This window comes from Thunnus albacares, chromosome 2, assembly GCF_914725855.1.
Source record: "Thunnus albacares chromosome 2, fThuAlb1.1, whole genome shotgun sequence".
NCBI lineage: Eukaryota > Metazoa > Chordata > Actinopteri > Scombriformes > Scombridae > Thunnus > Thunnus albacares.
In genome coordinates, this window is record NC_058107.1 from 21463593 (window position 1) to 21488476 (window position 24884).

The window sequence follows — 24884 nt, forward strand, 5'->3', positions numbered from 1 at the left end:
CATAATCAATATGACTTCCGGCCACAATCTTCACAATAAAACCCTCATTGATTTTTTTTAAAAAATAATACAGAGTGTGAGTAAAGTGCACATTGTTGTCCAAAGGAATTAAAAGTGAATTATTCTAAATTAAGATGTACAGTATGTGCAGAAAAGTGGGTGCACCGAAACATGTAATTGCACTTTTGGCGTTCCCATTTTCCTTTGTTACTTTCCCTTGAATTTGTAGTTTATTTCCAGAACCCCTCTCATAAACCCTGATGATTAGTCCTAAACTTGTTAACTGGAGGCTGGTGATGTTATACCAAGCAGAGGGAGCAACAGTGACAGCAATACTCACAGAGCAGGATGGGATTTTCCATTTGAGATAAAGTGAGTCAAGTCCCTGATTTAAAACATGTGTTTTTATGTGTTATAATAAATATTAATGAAGAGACACCTGTATCTTTCTTTCCCTGTATGAATATTCAGTGTCAATGTGCAATAGTGAATCTTAAGCCCCTCTAATACACAAAAACCTGATGTTTGCTGCTGATGAGCTGAAATTCTTTTATGTGTGGCCAGTTATGGGTGGCAGCAAAAAAAAGTATAAAACCAAACAATAACCTTGAACATAGTACATTGTTTATTTTTTGAAAGTGTTTAAGGTATCTAAAGTTTAAGGTTTTCCTTTGAGATCTGAAGTGAGTTTCTATATTGATCATCATCTTGATGAATGAACAGAGCAACTGACAGCCTGTAATGATATGAAGAAACAAACTCCAGTATGGTCATCATGTTGTTGCAGTCTATTACAGCAGTATCAGCTCCAGATTAGCCATATAGATACTCCATCAGTACCTATGAGATATAGAAACCTCACTGGTAGGATCCATAGCTGTTGTATATGAACTTGAACACTTGATTAGAGGTCACAAGTTCAGGACTCAAAGAAAGCTGCTTTAGATGTGATCTAACAGCTGGCAAAAGAACAGAAGAGAAGACATTTGAAAGCGTTCGGAGACCTCTTCTGGAAACCAATTTCCTCATTTGGGTCATTTGGGTGAACTCCAGTAAGACGTTGGTTGGTGAAAACTCTAAGACACATACAGCCCATGTGCATACTCTCAGTGAACTAAAAGCTTCCATTTTGTTAAAGCTCTATTCAGTGAGAACAGAGGCCTTGTGAAAGACACAGAGGTTAGTGGGCCACTTAATAAAATATATGGAAGGGGAAACTTCATGGCCAAGGCTTGATGCTCCCCTTGTAATAGATGGAAGGCAATCAAATAGACCAGACAAGTAGATCCCTCACAAAGAGAAAAGTGTTAGGAGGAGTAAGAGAAAGGTAGAGAACAATGGAGAAAGTAAAGAAACTGGACAGACGTACCAATCACTGCCCCTAAGAGTTCATAAAGCATGACGACGCTGGTCAGCTGTATTTCAAGTGTACTGACACCACCGTCTATATGGCACACAATGGACTTCTCAATGATTATGTCATGAAAGTCAATCAGCCTAAATGATTGTGAAAACTTTAGAAAATAACTAAGAAAAATGAATAAATAAGGATCAAACATTTAGGGTATTTTTTGATTTACAATTCCTTTGCCCAATTTCTGTTGTAGACATTTGCCCAGACTGGCTCACCGTTTGGAACAGCAATAAGCCAGTTAACCCAAAACAGTAAGAAGTGGTAAAATAAAACAACACCTTACAATACAGTGTTGTCCAATACAATAGCACTACAAACTGCAGTCTAAAACAATATCATAAAGTTATCAGAACACCTCTCTTCCACATTTACAACAAAAATAAATGTTTCAAAAACATTATTTATGGCAGGTATATTGATTTGGGTATTCCTGTTATTTTGTCCACCCCTGTAATATTCACATTTACAATTCGTTATGAGCAAGCATAGCTCAAAAATATGATGTTACAGGTCAAACATTTTAGATGGTTTAGCATGTGTCTACTGCTGACACTGGTGTAAAATGTGAAATTATTCATTATTATTATTTCCTCAAAGGAAACAATTTAAAATTGACAAAAAAAAAGTATCCTTCTAGTTGTTCTGGAAGAATGAAGTCAGAGTTTGGGATGAATTTAAGACTGGAAGCCTTTTATGCAAAGAGATACTAACATTGTCACTGTGATGAATGATAATGATGTAGCCCACAGTACACCTGAGTTGACAAACTGAGATAACTTTTTTGAAGGCGTCAGGCAAACACACTGCAGCTTTGATCCATCACTGTCTCTGCCTGCTCGCTCCTTTATGGGGAAACGGAAAGATCTGTCGTATTTTGCCTCTGAATAATTCCCCATTTATGCTCAAGTAAGGTTTACAGCGTCTGCACGGCAGTCCTGAACTGGTTTAATTTTCCATTGAAAACAATAGGCCTCGCTAATTGATTTTAATGGCTCTCTCCGCGACGATGCGCCCCTTATGACTTGGAGAGAGGTCTTTAAGATTATTATTATTCGTGTAATTGCCATTACCCCCACACTTTCCCTTTGCGAATGAGAGACAGAGAAAGAATATCTTTGCCCTCAAGCTGAACAAATAATTATTAGAGACAGGAAACAAACAGACGACCGTCACTCACATGCGCGCGCACACGCACGCACACGCACACAAACACACACACACACACACACACACACACACACACACACACACACACACTCTCCACCTTTGAGTAGACCCCCTCCTGGCGACCCTTATTCCCTCCGCCGCCCTCTTCGTGCAGCCTGCCGCTTGTAATTTATGCAAAATTAATTGATACATCTTTTATAATTGATGTGCTGTAAACTTAATGAGTAATTTATGTAATTAGTCAATTAAGGATAATTCCAGCATATGTTCCGTATGCCCAGAAGGTGTGCTTTACAACTAGTTATTTGTCCAGGAGTTGGGTGCAGGCGAAGACTGCCGTAGACTACCTAATTAATTTTGTTATGCAGATCAGCCACGGTGTCTATTTAACGGCCCCCTTTGTGAAAACAGATTTAATATTGATCTTTCCCGGGCGTTTAAAGAGGATGCTTTTACCCGCGTTGGCCTCTGAGGGCCTCGGAGTTTCAAAACTCATTTTTCAGGCGCCAGGAAAACAATTATGCAAAGAAAACAAAAAAACACACAAGCACAACATCCGCTGTCTTTATCTAGCGGTGAATATATAAATGTTCACTCTTTGTCAAGCGAAGTGGCACTAAAAAGGTGATTTTCCTTGCAATTACATGATCGTCTTTAAAATATGCTCTCCGTCGACACAGTTGACCTTTTGAGTGGGTTTGAAGGACTGAGACATAACGGGAGAGATACACAGGCTAATTAATTGACACAGTTTTGAATATTCATACCTAATACAGCGAGCTTGCCCTTAATTACATTGTTGGACTTCTCTCCTAGGAGGCTAAATCACGGAAGGCTTAATTATTGTAATGTATTCGGGGGCCCACCGGGGCACCGGGGAAGACATGAGCCGTCAAGGACCCAGTCATGACACCTGGCCAGAGAAAAAAAATACACGAGAAGGGGAGCAGCTTTTGTTGTTCTCCGCAGAGCAGAATTCAGAGCAGGGGATGAAGTTTGTTTACATCCTTGTAGGATTCACCGGAGAGTGTTTGAACAGACAGACAGCCGCCGGACTCCCCTCTCAGCAATTAATCAACAACAGAGTCTCTCTCTCTCTCTCTCTCTCTCTCTCTCTCTCTCTCTCTCTCTCTTTCTCTCTCTGTGTGTGTGTGTGTGCGTGCGTGTGCGCTTGTGTAACTGAGAGCAGAAGAGCAGCGCACACTGATGATTGTGCGCAAAGGAAGACATGATTTATTGTTTGCAAAGTCTGAAAGTGCAGTCGAGCAAATTTAACAAAGAGGTTGTATTTATATATTCAGTTCTTTACTATTTGTTACCTCAAGAAAAATAAGCAAATATAGCAACTCAAATCCAAATTCTCGTTTTGTTCAATCATGTATCCTCCGGGCAAGACCTAATTTAAGAGTTTTTAAGAATATCTTGGATTTTTAAAAAATTACAATAAAGTGTTGTCAGACGTTTTTATGACACAGCAATACCCAGCGGAGAGCAATGTGGCTTTCCAACAAGATAACACATACAGCAAATTGAATATCCCATTCAATCTGATTAAGCGCTCTTTTTGACCTGATAGGTCAAAGGTCATGGTCGGCTACACAGGAGCAGTCCTGGACAATCAAGGATTTAGTAACTTGCTCAAAGACATTCAAATGGATGATACCTTTAAATACCTTTAAAAAAAACAGTCACTCTGGTTCTGTTCTGTCGCTCTGTAGTTTATACGCGACTCTTTGATTGGCAAACAAGCGATTAGAGGCGAACGCACCACCCACCCCTCATTTCTTTAGCCCATCTCTCTTTCTCTCTCTCTCTCTCTCTCTCTCTCTCTCTGACACACACACACACACACACACACACACACACACACACACACACACACACACACACACAACTAGCCCCCCTGCTCTTCCCTGGCGTGTCCCCTAAGTGTCTGGATAATAGATAATAGGCTAGAGCCAGCGACCTGCGGGGGTCTTACAAAAACGGCGCTCGGCGAGTAGGAGCATCGCACATGAGGAGAGGAGCACACGCCACACACAGACTAGCGAAGCCAACTTCACACCCTTCAACCATCGCGGAAAGGGAGAGGGAGACTGAGAGGACTTCCCAACTTTTACGCACAGAGACTGACTTTTACGCACGAAGCCAAGAGCATCATATAACGGAGAGACAGACAAAAGTCTTCAGAAGAAAATCTCTTGGGATGCAGGAGCTTCTCAGGGATCTTACCTGACAGCAGCGGGCCTTTAGGGACCGCTAATAATTAATATAACGCAGGAGATCCTGCACCTGTAGGAAAATAGACCAGCTTCTAATCAGATGGCTCAGAACTTTGGAACAAATTTGTCAGATGGAGCCTGATATGAAATCAAGTTAGCTCCGTAAAATAGAGTAAGTTTATAACTTAAAGGCTGTTTTATTTAACACTTCAAACGTCAAGAAAACAGCAACCAGTCATGCCCCGTCCCGGGAAGAACTCTTACAGCGACCAGAAGCCCCCATACTCCTACATATCCCTGACAGCGATGGCTATCCAGAACTCAACCGAGAAGATGCTGCCTCTGAGTGACATTTATAAGTTCATCATGGACCGGTTTCCGTATTATCGAGAGAATACTCAACGGTGGCAGAATTCCCTGCGACACAACCTTTCCTTTAACGACTGCTTCATTAAGATCCCTCGGCGGCCTGACCAGCCAGGCAAAGGCAGCTTCTGGGCTCTGCACCCGGACTGCGGGGACATGTTTGAGAATGGCAGTTTCCTGAGGAGAAGGAAGCGCTTCAAGGTGCTGCGCGCTGAGCATATGGCCTGTAAGAGCTCCCCGATGATGCATTATTTCCATCACCATCACCACCACCCGGGCAGCAAGCTGGGCACAGCATCCAGCCACCACGACCACTCAGCCGGCCCTGCAAGCTCCGTGGGACGGCTCCCTCACTTTCAAGGTTATGGGGGCATTGCTTGCGCACAGCCCGGCGGGTTTAAACACCCATTCGCCATCGAGAACATTATAGGTCGGGACTACAAGGGTGTGATGGCAAGCGGGCTCCCTCTCACCTCGGTCATGCACCACCTGGGTTACCCGGTGCCCCCGCAGCTCAGCAGTGTGGTCAATTCCATGTGGCCGCACGTCGGGATGCTGTCGGAGTCCATGAGCGGCGTGCCCATGCCTACATCCTCCGAGTACGCGCCCTTCGGCGTGTCAGCTAAGGGCCTATACCACAATGCCAGCGGGCAAACACTGCCCGCCGTTCCCGTGCCAATCAAACCCACCCCTTCCCTGGGTCCCGTGCCCGGTTTGACGGGGCTGCAGTCCGGACCGGCTCAGCTCTGCTCCCCGGCTTCAGTGATGGAGAAAAGCGACCTGCTAGAGGGGAAAGGCAACCCTCTACACCCGGCTCTCCTGCTGTCCTAACCGGGTAAATTGTGGGTCATTTTTGAAAAGTGACGCAAACAAGGACATTTTAATTGCATAAAACAAGACAGAAAAGGCTCGTCAGCAACATCATAGTTTAAGTTCAGTGCAGCTGTAGGAGAGTTGTTAAAACTAAGTTAACATTGTGCTTTGTAATGAAATTTTCATTAGACCCATGTTGATTGAAATCATAATTTATTTGCACAATTTGTGAGGGCATTTACCACATACTGTAATGTGGCTCTGATAAATACAATCAGACAAGTAGATACGCTGAACCCAAAGAAAGTTTTGATTTAGGAGACACACAGTCTGAAACTATTTCCAAACGCAAACCAACAATTGTATATTTCTTGTCTTTTGTTTTGCTCTTATTTTATCATTTTATTTTAATCTATGGCAGGCCTGTCGGCTAAATACAAATAGGCCTTCATGTTTTTTTTAATCAGGCCTGTTGCACTTTTTGTGTGTTACTTACTGTAGCAGTGCATTGAAAATGTTATGCTTGTATTATAACAACATCTATCAAAAGATATTTATAAAGAACTTACAACCGAATCTTCTTGAGTGTCTTAGTTATTTAAAGGATTTGTTTAATTACGTTTCCACGTGCATTTCGGGGGTTTCACTATGTTTGCACAATTAAAGGTAAAAATAAGTAAATTCCATTACACTCAGGTATTCTTTTATTATAAATTTCTGTGAGATAAAGTAAATTGGAGGCTAATATCTTACCACATGGAGTGTATACTAAATTATACAATTTATTATGGTGATTTTGTAGTGTGTGTGGAATACACACGATTATTAAATATTTGAATAAGTGGCTGTCAGAGCGCAGCTTGATCTATAACTGGAAATAAAGACACAGCACGGGTTACACCACTCCACCAGTTGCTCTTTTAAATACACAATTGTTTGTCGATTAAGTTTATCTCCTTTATTTTATAGAAAAACTTTTCTGACAACAGTACCCCATTCAATTAATTTGTAAGTTTTGGCTGGAACTCATGGGGGACATGATAGTGGTATAAGAGAAACCTGTGATCATACAATAATTGATCTAATTTTTGCTTAATCAAAACATAATGACATTAAGATTTTAGGACGTGGACCTACTAATTCTTCTAACAAATTCAAGTGATCAGGGGTTCTTGAATTAGTTTAAAGAATTAGTAAGTAAGTTAATATATAACTCTGATTGATTACAGGAGAAGTGCAGGTTGCTTGTGGTAATGGTCACAAGACCAAAATGAAACATTTTTATTTTTGCTCAGTTTACAGATATGAAGATTCAAACATTCTGCAGAAGGGTGGTGCAAATGTTGATATACTTATACTAAGTTCATCCTTTCAACATGTCAGGTTCCCTAAATTCAAGAGATGAACATGAAAAAATATAGAATTGAACAAAACTTTCAACTTTATCTGAGGCAAGCTTTACTCATAAAGCTGTTTAGATTGGAGTCATCATCTCACTCCGCACAATTGCATGCACTCATTCATCCAGGTGTGGGCAACATGGCATAAATCACATCTGGAATGGACACATGTGCTGATGCATGTTGTGTCCAGGGCAGGTTTGTATGATGTTGATAAGATGGATATGAGCAGCCAGCAGTCTGGGCTGCAGCTTCACAACTTCAAAAGCAGGCACGGCCATAGGATCAAGTTTTGCTCCTTTGTTTGCTCTGTTTAAATGTAGCTTTGAAGCTTCTCCTCTTCAGTAGCACAAAGCGCCAGGCTCAGCCCACTGAAAATGACTTATATTCAGCCTCCTGTCCCCTGTTTAGCATCCCAAAGGCTCCTACAGCCGACACTATTGTCACACCAGCCTCTGAACAAATAATTGAGATGCACCAGCAGAGGAGAGGCGTGGGAGTGAAGAATTAAAATCTATTTGGGTGTCATTGCTAACGAGCAGAATACATGTAATAGTGATTACCCTTATCTTCTTCTTCCTCAACCTAATCTCTTTTATTTTATTTCCTCTATCTTCATCATTTTCTTTTTTTATGAGCTACTGTTTAGATAGCTCTCTCTTTTTGCAGTTTCTTTCTAGTTTTCCTCCGTCAGATCACATCGATTTCCAAAGGTTACCTCTTGTTATCTATGACTTTCATCTCAAACTACACACACTTACACCATGCACACATTTTCATACACACTTTCTCTGCAGGGTGTCTGTAATTCCTAGTTAAAGAGAACCAAGATTTCTATGGCACGACAAAAGTGTGTGTGTGTGTGTGTGTGTGAGAAAGTGTGTGCATGTGCCTGTAGGTGTGTGTGTATGTGTGTGTTGCATTAATTCCCTGATCAGCAGGCTTCAATGTCTTTAATAGCCCTCACTGCATTAGTGTATAATTAAATGCCACTAATTAAGACACAATAAGAGGAGTAATAATGCAGCCATTATTACCCTCCATGATCCTCAGTCTTGACAACACCGGAGTTAGATGCCTCTGGAATCATAATATCACATGAGGTCCCCTAATGTGCACATGTGTTTATGCACAGGGTAATAGGAGGTATATGTGCAGTTCATTTTTATAAGAGCAGACACCGTGTTGGTTGTGTCAGAGCATTTAGCAATGCATTTGAACTTCAGTGTCAGTCTCTGGAGAGACTTGGGAAACACAGATGTAAGTCATATATGCTCTTATATTTTAGGCATATTAGTATGCAAGAGCTTGCAAGTGCACTCACAAGATTTTTTTCCTTAAGTGATTGTGGGTTTTTGTGGTTTGTCAATATGAATATTTTGTTTGATATGTTCTGCAAAATAGTTGCATTCAATGTAATTCTCAGAAGAAACTGCTGCAATTACAAAAAAAATAAGTTATTTATAATACTGGACAACATCTTTTTTCCTTTCTTTACATGGTGAAATAAGCCAGCTCACTACATTCCTCTATTATTCTATGAATCAGGAGCCAAGTGTCATCACATCACTATCCTGTCCAGATGTTAAGCATGCACTCAAAATTATAACCACATAAAACTGCAAGAACGTTATGTGTTGGATTACTCTACAGCAATTACACTGTCTGTTGTCTTCTCACTTAAATGATTTCTTCTTATAATAATCATGGGGTTTTATTTATGATCATGTCCACTAATGAGGAATATTTTTAGGAATACAGTTTTCTATCAGATGATTTGCTGGTAACTCTTTCTCAAATATAGAAAAACCTGTTAATGTAACAACTAATATAACAATATAAGCCGAGAGACTTTTTATTTTGACTCTTGACATCAACACAGCAACTTATGTAGGAAGCAGCAGGTTCTGATGTAACACAGTGTTTCCCAAAGACTGAGTCAGAAGCAAAAGCAATTCAAAATTTGTATTGAAACTACTTATCTTTGCTCATTAAAGACTTTCCAATAATAGAAAACTAATAAATAATATTGAAAACATTGATGATTTATAACAAGGACAATGTAAAATCAGTTTTGGGTCTGAAGACAGTCTGTTTATAAGTTGGTTTTGGTTTTCTAACAAGCAGTTTTAGGTTTAGGAGGGCTGATAGTGATATGATGAAATCTCATTTCAACAACACAAATAAAATATTACACCATATGAAAAATTGTTAGTGCTGATAAAAGTGTGAGGGACATGAATATGAAAGAACTCTTAATTCATGGAAAAACTGTTCATCATGTGAAATATGAGTTTAAAATGAGTAATAGGAGTCTTATGAATGAATAAAACATTTAGGTCAGAGGTGTTTTACTGTCAGCCCTCAGAAACGAAACGTTACAGTCTTGAATAGGCGATGATACATTAGTGGTAATTACCCACACTTCATAGGGGCCAGGGTGGCAAATTCGACATGCGTTTTTCTTAATGACCAGCAAGAGCAGGCCATCATAATGAGCAGCTTAATTTATTGATCTGATGTTCGCACTAATTCAAGCACACTAGCACACACGAACATGAACAACCTTAAATATTATTCTTTGTTCCAGACAGTAGTCTTTTTATTCAATGTATTGGCAACATCAAATGACAGAAATTTGTTCTAATTTCTTTAAACATATAATTGCCATACAAGGATTCCTTGTTCAGTCACAGCTTGAGTGATATTTAAAACTAGCAGTGGAGCCACTTCAACTATAAATGGAGGCATAAAACTACATTACACTGGCTACTTACTCTGTTAAACAATTTTTATCAGAGAACAGAAGGATGTCTGTCATATATATGTCATAAAGCCTCATAATTAAAAATTATAATGGATCCAATTGTTTCATAATTTGCAAAATCAGAATACAGTGAGTTCAGTGCATTAGAAAAACTGACAGTGCTGGACGTTGGCTCAGGTTTTCTCACTTTTATAACTACAACCATGAGATGAAAGAAGAAAACGGGAAAGTAGGAGCAAGAATGAGAAATTAATTTTTTAAAAATGACACTATGAGAGAGATGTACAACTATACAAGGTCATGAGAGCGTCATACCAATGAAACTGTAATTTTCTTAAAAGGATTCTTCCAGCTCCAGATTTGTCACAGATTACAGGATGACCTCTGACCTTCTAATGCAATCTGATGAAGTCTGTACCAGAGGATGGACCTGAGTCCGTTTCAAGGACAGACAGACAGACAGACAGAGACATGAGACAATGATTACAACTTAATTATACAAAAGCAAAGGAAAACCAAAATTAATTGAATTGAATTGAGACATTCAATATGACATTCACTCAGACCAGCGATTTATGCTTTTATAGGCTGGCTGTCTAATTTAATTTTAATCAGGAAATTGTAACACAAAATCAGAACATTGTATGTTTTCTTTTCTTTTTCTATTCTTTTCAGGGGACTTATGCACAGTATAATAACAAAAAAGCAGATGAAGACAGGATTTAAATGTATTTGTCTCTTTGTTTGTTCAAATCCAAGTAAAGAAAATATAATCTGGTGTCAGATACTTGTAATCAGTATTAATCAATGTGTTACAAGTGTTTCATTTATTCAAAAGTGGCTCAATATTTTATACTCTATATGTATTTGAATTTCATAACACTGTTGGCCATATCCATGCGTATGTATATGGAAAATAAGTTTATCTACATTTATGTATTTATTTATATGTCCCATATCTGGATTATGTCTAAATGAAACCATATGTCAAGGTCCGTACTTCTTTTTTGGTCACAGGTCATTACAATTCTTCCCTCAATGATCTCAGTCATGGATGCTGGAGGGTGTCAGTGGAATAACTATGAACTTTAACTGTTTAATGAACACATACAATCAGTGTACATGAAAACACATTTGGAGAAATCTAAAAATTAAGAGATAAGAGTTTCACAAGATAAATTAATAATAATATTATTATTTTTTGTTTTTAAATTACCAATAAGTTATTTAACTTTTAAAAGAGTTAAAAAAAATGTTCCTCTTTGTTAATCAATTTGCTAACGTGTTACTAATGATATTCCATCTCATAATTCATTTCATCAATTCATTCACACTTTAATTACGGCACCCACAGTGTGTTTAATGTAAAGGAGAATTTAAAGACATGCCAAGTGTAATGTCATTGACCAACTAACAAGACGGTTCACAACACATGTAATTACAGCTGGCCAATGAAAGCCATAAACAGTCTCTGTTAACTTCCCTCTATGTAGGAAATAAGTTATTCCAATACTGCTGTCAGGGCCACAAATAACCCTAAATTCAGTTTGTTATTTTGCAATTTAAGTTCCTCTAAAAACATGTCATATACAATTTCCTTATAAATTTAGTCCATTAATCCAAAAACCTGTAATAGGGGTTCTGAAAACCTTTTTCATACATTTATGACACCGACAAGATATACAATTTGTAAAATCATTTTTTCTAACTTTCAGTGCCCCAATCACACTCACACAGTTTCACACATTCACACCTTGAAGCTGCCCAGTACAACCAGTCTGATTTTCTAGCCACTGAGCAGCAGTCGGGGGTTAAGGGTCTTGCTCAGGGGAACCTCAGTGGTGGCGAAAGAGAGATGTGAAATCACTGCTTTTTCACTTTCCCCAAATAGATTCTCCCTGTTGGTTCAAGGATAAAACCGGCAAACTTCCAGTCAAAAGTCTGCTCAACATATAATTTATATTGTCATATCTTTGTATTCATATTGTACATTCATATTACTTTTCACCATATGTTCATCCACTTACTGTAATGCCTGTCATGTCGCAGTTCTGTTGCATGTGATGACTTCTTGTAACAGTATGTGATTCACTGCAAGCAGGCAGCCGCCATACGGCTACATCTGCTCTTATCTCAGTAATGGTCGCCTTGCCATATTCACTGCTGTGGTCTTTAATAGCGGGACGAGGGTACAGTCAGCTGGCACGTGTCAACGGGAGTTAGCATCAGTCAATGAAAATGCCATCTGAGGTGAATTAGCATATTTGCATGAGGCCTGGAGCAGAGTGAGGCTGTCAGAGGAGAGAGTCCTAATGACAGGTCACTGTGTAACTCTTCGTCTCTGTTTTTCTCCATAACGTCCCCATTCTCTTCCTCTGGTGTCACTTTTTTCCTTATATCTCTCATTCTCTATTACTCTACACCCTCTCTGCACTGCTCACCTGACCATCCCAGCCATATGATCTTACTGTCTCTGGGTTTTGTTTCTCTTTCTCTCATTCTATCTCTTCACTTGTTACTCTTTTGTTCCTCCTTTTCCACATTTTCTCATAAACATACTTCATCTCTCCCCTTCCCTTCCCTCATCTATTTCTCTCTTACAGTCTCCCTCCCTCTCTTTCTCTGTCTCTCTCTTCCCCCTTAGTAATTAGACAATGATTCACTGATCTGGGGTCAAATTTCATCTCCCCCCTTGGCTGAAGTGTATTGTCTCTGCTCTGTCCTCAGTATAAGGTCTTCTGACGCAGCTCATACCATCTTCAATCTGTCATCTATCTTTATTGGCCCAAATTATTACACCTTATTAGCCATTATTACATTGTATCATAGATTCAAAGAAGGTCAACGGTTCAACCATTTTGGCCCTCTTCCCACTGTTTCTCCTCTCTGACATCCCCACTTTCTTACTTTCTCTGCAGAGTTAAGACAAAGAAGTTCTCTGGCCAAAAAACTTCTGCAATTTTAAAAGAGGTTAAGTGCTTTGCAAGAGAATGAGTGCCCACACAGGCTCATTTGGCTCTTCAATAATAGAGATTAAAGTAAAATGGAAATTAACAAAGTGTATCATCAGCTCTCACCCTGCTGAGAGTTTGTACTTTGAATTTTAAATCTCATCACACAATGTCAAAAGATGATAATTGGCAGTGTTACAGAGAAAACCTTATAACAAAGGTTTGGCTTGATAAAACAGCCTTGGAGCTGGACAGGATCTGTTTGGTTACATGAAGGTAAAGAGTGAAAATGTGTGCAAAAATGGACCAGACTTCTTTGAGACACTTGTTAAACAGAATGACTAAAACACTTCAGACTACAATATATAATAGGATAAATATGTTTCATATAAATGTTACACACTCTTAATGCTGGAGCATTACAAATCCAGGCATCAAATGAAATCTAATGAAGACAGTGTAATTTTATATCGTATAATTTCATCCTCTTGTCCCTGTTCTGTATTGCAGCAGCTGTTAAACATTTTCTCGGGGGAGACACTTTTTAAAAAATCTCTTTTCAGTGTCACACAAAGACTATTTGTTTCTGTTCTGTTGTGTGGGCTTACCCATATCTGAAGTGCCACTAACTCACCAGAGTTTATTCTACACATGTTACTCTGTAGAGGCCTGATGGCTTTCAGGTATTGATAATAAAAAGGTAGTTTGGGAACCCACTAAATCATTTACTTAATCATTTACTGTGGCCATATCTTTGCAAAACATTACACTACAGAATGCTGACATGCTAATTATATTATTTCATTGTGCTTTCACAGTTTTGGGTGCATTGTTTTATCCATCAACTTGCTGAAAGATTATCAAACAAATGAAATCAACTAATTTATCTAGTGCTTGCCTTGAACTTTCTTCAAGGCAAGCACTGGATAAATTAGTTGATGTAGAGTCAACAAAGATTTGCTTGATTGATCTCTGATCATCAGGCACCATCAAGTCTTTCCTGTCCCATTCAGCAACTGAATCAGCACTTAAGAGTCATTCTTCTTACTGAGTCACTGCACGAAAACAGAACTGAAGTTTCCATTGTATACCTGCTTTGTATGGAAGGAAGGCTAAAAGGTCACTTTTAGCTCTGGGCAGGTGGTTAAGCTGGATGAAGTTACAGCCTTCAATGAGGAGAAAGATGTATTACATCAATCATAATGTACGTAAATGCAGAGGCAAAGTGTGGCTTGTTGTAAAGTGGGTGATTTCCTTTTGGGAAATTCGTTTTAACTCTCAGATGATGACCAGAAGCTATCAGTTCATCCCGTGCAGCAGCCATTACAAAACAAACAGCAACGAATCAGGAGGCACGCTCATTTATACTTACTCTAATTGATGGAATAAAGCTTAGACAGTAAAGTTGGTTTTGCGTGAATATTTTCATGATGTTTCAATGTGTATGTGCAAGGACTCCAAGCTTATTTTAAGTAAGGCATAGAGAAGTAAAGCTTTTAGTTATTTATGTAGCATGACAGAGGGAAACAGTTACAGTGTAGCTCTATTGTGAGAGGGTGTAGAATTACAAAGCACTTTACACTTAATCTACTTCAGCTGCTATTTGACCAGTGTATTAGTGTTTTTAAAAGCTGAAAATGGAATTAAACGTAGTCCAAGAAAAGATTATTCTGAAGAGGATATTGCTGTTTTAAAGTTTAGAGTTTGAGTCATACCAAAGTCCTAACAATGCAAGTTAGGCTGACTAAAATACAAAGGGCATGTTGGATAAGAACTTACAAGTGTGATTAGCTAACACAGTCTTCTACACAATGAATTAACAAAATGAAATCCACAAAATAAAAAATAATGAATTATTATTTAAAAAATTTAGAGCCCCAAGACAAAAAAATGGTTTTAACACTAATGCACTTGACAGCCGTAGAGCATTTGGCAACAATGCACTGTTCTCTCGTTAGCGTTAATTGCAGCTGTGACAGCGGTTAAAGGCAAGGTCCTCCTCTGACTCCCAATCATTTATCTCTCCATTACAGAAAGCACTCTGGGTTTTTATTGGTGTAATAAAGTCGATCTTCACTACCACAAAAAGCCTCCTGACCCCTGGGTGCTCCAGAGGCCCCTGACTCCCCTCGAATGTATTCATCATCTTCATATTCATTCTCTGTCACACACACACACACACACACACACACTGCTTGCATACAGGCAGGCGGGCATGCAGACAGGGATGTTGTTTCTCAAGATAACTGTTTAATTATAAGAGATTTGTTTTAATGAAACAATGGACTGGTGACTTGGTGTGTTTTTTAGTTTGTGTGTGATGTTTTTGGATTCAATCTAATTTTTACCAACCTTTGAATTTCCAATTGTTCTGAAACCATCTCTTGTTTTCATAGATGTTATAATGAATTCTAAAAATATTATCTCTATCGCACAGATGTCATAACAAAGTCAAACAGATGTTTGAGATTGCCCTACAGTAAATATAATCCACATCTGCCCTCTAGTGGTGGAAGACATCACGTTGGCCTGGTGGGAGACTTCAGGCTGCTAGTGTTCGACTACATGAACTTGCTGTCCCCCGATGTGTATGTGATCTACAATAAAGCTTGAATAGAATGGAAACCAAACCACACAACGAATGATACACAAATTCTCGGAGACACATTATTAGAATTCAGTTCCATTCAAAACTATGACAGTTACCAAGTTGGAAAAAGGCTTATAATGGAAGAGAGTCTACGGGAAGCAAGGCATATTTCAAATGTTATTGGATGTGAAAATCTTTGGTTTAAATTAGTGGGATTTTGTGGTGAATTCAATCAGTGCCAGTTAAAAGGCAGAAACTGGATCATCTGCATCTTGAAAACGCCCGGCTCCAAAAGACTTCATTTTCATTTTCTTTTATTTAACCTGATTAAGAGATTAAAATCTATTTTTTAAGTGAGACCTGGCCAAGAGGGCTGCATAAACACTGTTACAACAAAATACATAAACAGACAAAGACAACTATCACACACTAAAAGCAAGTACACAAAATATCCAGTTAAGATGCGATAAAAGAGTACAGACCAAATCCAGTTAAAATACATAAAAACCTATGTACTTAAAATTTACCCTACAGATACAGAAGAGCTTCTATGTTCAGTAATTCAAATACAGAGTCCATAGAAAGGTGTTCAAACTAATAGATGCTGATTGTTATGCAAGACTACTAATAATTATTAATTTTAATTTATTAATGCATCTTCTTCTACTCTTTCTCTCCTCTTCTCTGAAAACAGTCTTCTAGTGTCAAATGCTGCACAAACATCATTCTGCACAGTGAAGCTTAAGCATTCAACTGAAGGAACAAGAAGAAAAAAATCATTTGTGAAGGGGACTTTAAGATGTCTTTTTCGTTTAGGGACGAATACCATATTACAAAATGTTCCCACAATATGTCTTTATCTGCATGCAGTTTTATTTATCTTTTTGTTTACATGAAAACAAGTGTAAAAAAGCCATGTGTTCATCAACATCCATTCACATTTTAACTGTCATCGTCATTATTCCGTTGCTTTAAAGAGAGGTTTTGAATTCGACACTGATAACTGAGTCAGAGCTGTCCGCTATGCTTCAGATCAGTTGTGCATCTGTGTGTCTGAACCACCTGGAGTTTAAAGGTCAGTGCGTGTTTGAGGTAGTGGGTGCTGTCTGTGGGCCTGGGGTGCTCTGGTCTTTGAATCGCCTTTGAACGAGAGGTCAGATCTCTCAAAGCAGAATATAGTTATATCATTATGAACACAATAACACAACTTGATGATATGTACACGTTATATGATGAAATGATATATAATGTGTTTTAAATCTGAACTTTATTCCTCTGAACACTATTATACACAATATTATGCAGTTTATTTAGCCTTAAAAATAAAGTTGTCCTTATTTGTGTTGAATGAATTAGTTTTATTAGTTTTATACCCTTAGCTTGAAAACAAGATCAAAGGAACAATTTATTTTTCTGAGATTGCATGCTTATAAATCATCTAGTAGTGGTGTATTATGAATATTAAATGCAATATATCTTAAAAATGTTGCCATAGATATAAAAATGTATTCAATAGAGCATAATTTGCACATATTAAAATTGTATTTTACATTTTTATGCTGTGTGTTAAAATTGAATTTAGAGTTATCACATCTAATACTTTGAGACTTTAGCTTGACGTGAATTGTTGTAATTGTTTACTGACAAGCCCACATCCCATCCTTGTTGCACAATTAAATGCACACCAATGCACCTGCACCCACCCAGTCTCCAACAATCACTGAGCGACCACACTGTGTCAGTTAGGTGTGTTCCTCTTGTGTGTATGTATGTGTACAGCCTGTTTTATGACGCAGGTGGGGGCGGCAGACCGGAGATGCAGAGTCTCGCAGTCTCCCTTAAAATCTGTCACTGGCACATCTGTCACACACATATGGATCTTTCAGAGGTGGACACATCACGACCTTAGCAGGTGAGAAGAAAATATTTGTCACTTTGATATTTGGAATAAAATATTGTACCACCTCAATTTCTAGCTCTGAAAGTATATTCTGCTTCATGTTTTGCCTGTTTGACTCATCTAAATAATATATATTTTATTGTTGTGTGCAAGGATTTTACACTCAAATCGTGTGATCTCATCGGGAAATAACTATGTGGGTCCTTGGGAAGATCAGGGAGAGCATGGAGAGCATTCCTTTAGAGCTGAGTCGTTACATGGGGAAGAGTGAGGAGGACCTCTTCCTCTCTTCCAAGGCCAAACTACACAACAACATCCTCACCCCAGACAAAATCCCAGAGTTCTGTTTGCCTCCACGGCTCTGCAAGAGGAGCCCTCTACTGGGAGCTGAGGCAACTCCACCTCACCTGCATAGTCAGAACCAGATGCCCAGGAGCAACATTACTTCAGACACTAAACACCTAAAGACAAATGATGTGAAGACAAAGAATGGTGATCCAGCAGTGGTGAGGAAGGCTGTAAAGAAACCCTTGCCGTTTTCTGCAGAGGGCTATGGTCTGGCTGGCTTATATGAGAGCCCCAACACTCGAAGGAAAGAGTCTTTGTTCCACTCAAAATGCCCTGCTTACATGTTTGATAGAAGCATTACAGCCCCCAGGCTGGCAAAGGAGACAAACCAGCCCAAGAAAACCTCAACTTTATCTGGGTTTTTCCCTCTTTTTCCATGCAAGAGCCTCTCAGAGACAGGGAGCACAGAAAGTGAAACACTTTCTTCCAGTGATTCATCTCCTCTCAGTTCCCCTTACAGCACTAAATCCTCCCTCTCCATCCTGTCGGGCAGTGGCCGTCTTAAAGGAGCAACATCCTGTCCTTCTCTAATTGACAATAGAGAGGATAGAAGGAGGTGGAAAGGGGGGGCTTTAAGTTTAACAACCTCTCCCGGTAGCCCTCCCAGCTTAAAGGGAAGCTCGCTCACCCTCGCCCCACCCGTCCTCTTCCCACTGGATGTTCTGCAGTGCCAGGAGAGACTTCAGCGTGAGCATGTCCTCCCCTTACAGGGCCATGGTAAAGTTCGCCTCTCCGCTGAGCACACTACATTCTCCACCAACACGCTTTCATCCCTCTCCACACTCAGAGTTCGTGTGGTGTCTGTGGAAGGCCTACGGGACGCAGCTGACACACGACCTCTGAACTGTGCAGTAAGTGTGTGTCTGACACCGGGGAAGCTGCAGCAACAGGAGAGCGCCACCATCAGGAACTGCCGCAGCCCTGTGTTCAATGAAGATTTCTTCTTCACACAGCTGAGTGGGGAGGATCTGCGGGAACTGCAGCTAAGGGTGAAAGTGGTGGATAAACCTGCAGCTGGAACATTGAGGAGGGTGACAGTGATCGGAGTAATCACCAAACCACTGTCTCAGTTACTCCCTCTTAGAAATGGGTAGAGGAAAAAACATTTCCCTCTCACTGACATGTGAAAATACAATGTCCCTCATGCATTGTGTGTATTATTTGAGATAACAACATGGTTTCTCAAGATAATTGTTACAATATGTACAAAAGAAAGATGCTGACAGAAGTCGAACAAAATCATGAATCATTTGGAGGTTATCAACACCCAGAACAACTGTAAAATCAAATTTAAATACATCTCTTATAGTAAAATTAGTAGTAAAATTATGACTTATTTCTTTTGCAGGTTACATTAATTTTTCATACCTATTTTCATATTCATTTTAATTCATTTTAACACTTGAATCATGAACAAGTCATTTGAAACATAAGGCCATAAGACCAAGTTTTATGTACATATTCAGTATACTGTATATGTACTGTAAATACACCCTGGTAGTAATTAATGCTGCACTAATATCATGAATGATTAAAAAAAAACAATATTTTTATATTAACAATGGATCAAATGTCTATGTGTAATGTGAAAGGTGTCACTCATATAAGAAAGAACCTACTGAGAATAAAAACAATTATTTGCTAAAGCATTCATTATAAGAACTGTTGTGTTTACAGATGTTCTGCTGCACCCAAGTGGCCAAGAAGATAAATGTTAAACTAGTCAAGGATGGACTTGTTCTTACTTTCATTTCACTTTAATGTACTCTAACTGTAATGATGTTTTCAATATTAAAAATCACAGAGTGATGATGAAAACATTCCCTCTTCAGTGCCTTGTAATGCTTCTGTAAATAATACTCATCATAAACTATGTAGTTTTATGAATTCCTTAGTGCAATAAAATGACTGGATTCTCAAAATACTAATACTAATGATATTGGTTTCCTGCCATATTTTCTCCATTGGTTCCCCATCACAGATTATTTCAAAATTTTACTCTTGACACTCAAGCTATTATGGCCAGGCCCCTCTGCACTACAAGTGCCCTCTTACTGGATAAGAAGGGCTGCTGGCTGTTCCACGGTAAGGCTGAAAAAAAACCTCACTTGTTTGTTGAGGGTTTTTCTTTATAACTTTGTTTAGTTTGTCTAAGGACAGAGTGCTGTACAGATTGTAAAGCCCCCTGAGTCAGGTTTGTGATTTATGATATTGGGCTATACAAATAAAACTGATGATGATGATACTGACTTGATGACAGTAGAGGCCAGTGAATGTCCTCACATAAGAACATAAAAAAGCAGCTTTAAATTTAACAACTCGTTGCTGCTTGTTGTGTTGTGTTTACAGATTTAATTGTGCCAATGTACTGTTTGGTTTGATGAAGAGTAACATAAATGATGGTTTTAATTTTGGAGAGATAGGGGGGTATGATATGGTATATAATTAGGCAATTCTATGAATAAAATATATTTACTGTTGCTTATGTTTGAAATCAAAATTGTACACACCAAAAAGCACATCTCATAATGTCTCCATAAAAACACGTTACTCCTCTGTTTCCGGGTGTTGCACCAACGTTTGAAGGTAACCAGACCTGGATGACGTGACGTCAGAGCTCCGCCCACCGCGGCGTCCTAATCTGACGTTGAGCAAAGCGAGACAGAATGTAAACATGGTGACAAACAGATAGAAAACGCCAAAATGGTCTTCGAAAGCGTGGTGGTAGACGTCCTCAACAGATTTTTAGGGGACTACGTTGTCAACCTTGACAGCTCACAGCTTAAACTCGGCATATGGGGAGGTAACTGAACTTGTGTTTGTATTTTTAGTGCAGCCGAACTAGCTAGCAAATGCTAATTGACGTTAGCCACTAGGCGTGTGAGAAGAGGCTCCCTCAGCTGTCAGTGTCAGTTTATCCGCCCCAACATCGAGTTAATAAGCTGTCCAGTGTGTGCTAGATAGCGCAGCTGAATATTAGTTGCTGGATAGATCAAGCAGCATTGATAATGTCTGACATCTGTGTTCACATTTATGTTAGCTGACTTGCTAGTGAAAGGCTGTTTGCTAACTGCATTCATGCGAGTTGAGAGATAAACGAGAAGTTCATGGTCACACCCTTTCACACAGCGAGGTTATGACTCGCCACAGTGTTTTATTTAACAAGCTCGACCAGAACGTCACATGCTGAACATACTGACAGCTCTGTGAAACACCAGGCAAACTGAAAGGATTAACAGAAAGGCTTCAGAGTGCCACTGCAAAACATGTCCCAACTTGTAGCACAACCAACTAAATCACAGTGAATTCCAGTGTTTTACCAGACCTCTATTACCACTGCTTGATATCTGCTTCTTTCAATAACTGTAGTGATAAAGGAGGATTTCAGACTTTGCGCCCTAGATGTTAAGTATGTAAAATGTAGATACACACACACACTGCATAGTGTTTCTCTTGGGGCTTATGGTAATGATTGATGCGTCATGAATGACTTAAATAATATATGTGTTCCATAGCCTCGAGGGTTGACATTCCCCGTAAGTCAATAGACAAAGGCCAAAGGTCTCTTCTTCAAATAGGACTGATTTTTAGGAGCCTTATAACAGTACTAATCTTTTTTGCTTATCAGAGTGTACATAGTAACAATCAGTAAACAAGTATTCCTTTCATCACAGGTGATGCTATTCTTACAAATCTTGAAATAAAGGAAAATGCCTTGGTAAGTTGCAAATAAATGCGCAAGTAAGCAAATGGTCAATACAGTCTGGCAATAGTGATTGATTTGTATTACCATAATTTATTGTTCGTTTCTTGCAGAGTCAACTTGATATTCCTTTTAAAGTGAGAGCTGGACACATAGGTGAGACTGCAGTTACTGTCCCTGTCTGTCTCCTTTCCTTTGGTGCAAAGGAACATCTCTCACTTTTTGTGTCTTTGAATAGGACGACTGGAGCTAAAGATTCCATGGAAAAACCTCTACACCCAGTCTGTGGAAGCGACACTGGATGGTGTCTATCTGCTCATAGTCCCCACAGCAAGTAAGAACACAGTCTACATCTCGCTCAATACAAAAGAATTACAGAGATATTAGTACTCCTCAAAGAAATCATAATGTGTACTGTCAATTCTCTCTGTTTCAGTAGAGACATGCTTTAAACATAATCTGCTACATGTGTTAAGATGATTAGTCTACTCATTTTACAAAAAAATCAAAAACCCATTATAATTTTAATGACATATATTTTATTTTAAAAAAAATCATCCTAACACATTAAAAACATCATTCATCAACAACATCATTATATCAAATTCAGTCTAATGAATAAGCCTCAGTATTAGCAGACACAACATAGTGTAACACTGTAGTCAGACAAAGGAGGTCTCTCACTTATTCATGACCCTAAAGTACTTCTCAGGACAAACAGGAAACTCAAGCTTAACCCTCTGTATATGTCATTGTTCTGTGAGATATACAGACCGATAAACATTTTAATGCACAACGTTCTTTTTCAGGTATAAAGTATGACGCAGAAAAGGAGGAGAAGCAGCTGCAGGAGGCTCGTCAGAGGGAGCTACAGAGGATAGAGGAGACAAAGCTGAAGGCTGCAGAGCAAGGTTAGGATTCAAGTTGGATTTTATGAAGTGTGTGAGTGTGTGTGTGTGTAAACGTGTGTGTGTGTTTCACATATTTGTGTCTGTTTACATTTTCTCAGCAAATTGTTTTACAGGTTTCAGAGACATTCTTAGCTAAGTTGTAAAAGAGAAAGGCCAGTAGTAATCAGTTCTGTTAGTTGAGGTCACCAAAAGGGTAGCAGCGGTCACTAAAAAGCAGAAAAAGCAAGATTATATAGAGTTAGATGCAGCAAAATAGCAGAAGCAGAGATTTGAAGTCATTGTGGTTATGGTATATCTGCTTTGAGTTCCTGTATTGTTTCTGAAGCAGCTACCGCTTTTACACTTTTGATTTTCTGCGGTTTAACACCAATGAGATAAAATACACTGACCAGAGCTGTTTTGTGTGAGACTGTTACCAACAAGTCTGTCCGTTGTATGCTTCTGTGAATACTAAAAGAAATGTATAAATAAAACACCATGTAAGTTTTGGTGTTCTAGTGGTAAAATATACTGTGACTTTACATTTACCAGACCAGCTCAGTTTCTGCCCCAGAACTACAAATATTAACAATAAGATGGTTTATATGTATGTTTATTGTTGTAAAGCTGATGTATATATTTTAATGCTAATTACTGTACTGTATTAGTATGAAGACTGTTTCCCTTCAAAGCATGCAAATTTTTAATAAACAAATGCAAATTAGTCTGTCAGGTAGAGCTGAATGACATTTCAGCATCAGTAGTCATGCTTCAAAGAATGCATCATAAGACTTCTGACAGTCCTATTACACAAAAATTCATTCACTGCTTGATAACATCCTAAAATAAGGAAAGTTTGCACATTACAATATTTCTTAATTAGGAATAGTGTAGAAACTAATGTTCAATCTAGTCTAATTATTGTTTTTTCTCACATTCTCACTTACTATCTACAGTCACAATCATTTATGAGTTGTTGATGCAATGACAAAACAAGTCTTGTGTTTGGTTTTTTTTGGAACCTTAGAAGAAATGAGGAAGAGTAAACAAAACAGTCAAAAGTAATTGCTGGTGCTGTTGGTGAAAAACATTACTAAAACTTAAAAGATGGTGCCAGCAGAAAGTTTGTCCAAACTTTTGACTGTTACTGTATATAGATATACAATAAGGTTATTTCAGCATACAGTAAGTAATAATCATTGTTAGTGAGTCAATACATCAGAAAATCTGCAGGACCAGATCACGTCTCATATTCTTCTTTTTTTTTCTTCTTTTTTTTTTTTGTTTGACAGAAGACCCCAAGCTAGAGAAGCAGGACACCTTTGTGGAAAAGCTTGTCACTCAGGTCATCAAAAATGTGCAAGTCAAGATCTCTAACATCCACGTACGCTATGAAGATGATGTGAGTATTCAGGCTGAGTTACCATGGTGTGTATATGTGACAAAACTAAAATTCAAAATTACTCAAATTTGTGTTTGTAGATTAAGCAGTAAGTGATAAACAAAGGGAACGAGAGTTGGTTGCACTTTCATGTTCCCCACAACACTGACAATACAGATCAAGCAGAGTAAGTGTAATCTTAAGCAGTCTAAAGACTTTAGCTCTACCTCCTCCCATCTCCTCTCCACAGGTCACTAATCCAAACTGTCCTTTGTCATTTGGAGTGTCACTTAAAAACCTCAGCCTTCAGGTAATGTGTTGTAATGCCTCTAATATCAGATTATATGCTGTATTAAATTGTTGTTAATTAACAATTGAAACATCAAAGCAAAACATAATTATACATGTGTAAAAAAAAATTAAAGTAATCTCATTAAGGCCCCTGTATCTCACTTTTTGTTTGACCATATAGACATCTGATAAAAACTGGAATCCCAGCCTTTTGGATGAGAATGCAAAGCTTTTTTTCAAGGTAAGAAATTCAAACATTTTATCTGACAGTAATATCTGTACTTTACAGACTATGCATTTATATTTAATTGGGAATATCAAACGCATCCTGTGTAAACTGAGAAACTCTCTTATTGAACTGTTTGAAGTACATGTATTGCAATTTGAACCAGTCGGTTCATCTCTGTGGAAAGGGTTTGTCAGCACTCATTTTAAGAACACGTGTTAATTCGTTATAAGCTACCTTTGGGCCCTGATACATACTTTATATGTCATTGTGCACTGTCAGCTCTGCTTGTCATAGTGACAAGCAGCTGCACTGCTCTAATTGCTTTGTGGTTTCTTTCTTCACAGTTGGTTCAGTTAGACAACTTGTTTGCTTACTGGAATGTCAACTCAGTCCTCTACTCCAATCACAGTGCAGATGAGGCTTTGGTGAGTCACCTTGTTATTACTGTGTTT

General features: G+C 38.7%; 3 protein-coding genes across 5 annotated transcripts in view; all 3 read left to right on the top strand.

The window, feature by feature from the left end:
• The first annotated feature begins 5011 nt into the window (after positions 1-5011).
• On the top strand, positions 5012-6334 carry foxb2 (forkhead box B2). Its single transcript, XM_044337632.1, has one exon. It carries the CDS (start codon positions 5041-5043, stop codon positions 5998-6000), a length of 960 nt encoding a protein of 319 aa, XP_044193567.1. The 5' UTR covers positions 5012-5040; the 3' UTR covers positions 6001-6334.
• An 11450-nt stretch (positions 6335-17784) lies between these two features.
• LOC122969867 (C2 calcium-dependent domain-containing protein 4C) lies at positions 17785-19032 on the top strand. Its single transcript, XM_044335883.1, has one exon. It carries the CDS (start codon positions 17785-17787, stop codon positions 19030-19032), a length of 1248 nt encoding a protein of 415 aa, XP_044191818.1.
• A 1538-nt stretch (positions 19033-20570) lies between these two features.
• vps13a (vacuolar protein sorting 13 homolog A) overlaps positions 20571-24884 on the top strand; it is a 39785-nt gene continuing 35471 nt past the window's right edge. For all 3 annotated transcript variants that reach the window (XM_044372917.1, XM_044372926.1, XM_044372936.1), the window contains exons 1-9: positions 20571-20741; positions 21613-21656; positions 21755-21797; positions 21880-21975; positions 22451-22552; positions 23824-23933; positions 24163-24222; positions 24385-24444; positions 24777-24857. In XM_044372917.1, the coding sequence (XP_044228852.1) occupies positions 20642-20741; positions 21613-21656; positions 21755-21797; positions 21880-21975; positions 22451-22552; positions 23824-23933; positions 24163-24222; positions 24385-24444; positions 24777-24857 (696 nt within the window). In that variant the 5' untranslated portion in view covers positions 20571-20641. The remainder of the gene's footprint in view (positions 20742-21612; positions 21657-21754; positions 21798-21879; positions 21976-22450; positions 22553-23823; positions 23934-24162; positions 24223-24384; positions 24445-24776; positions 24858-24884) is intronic.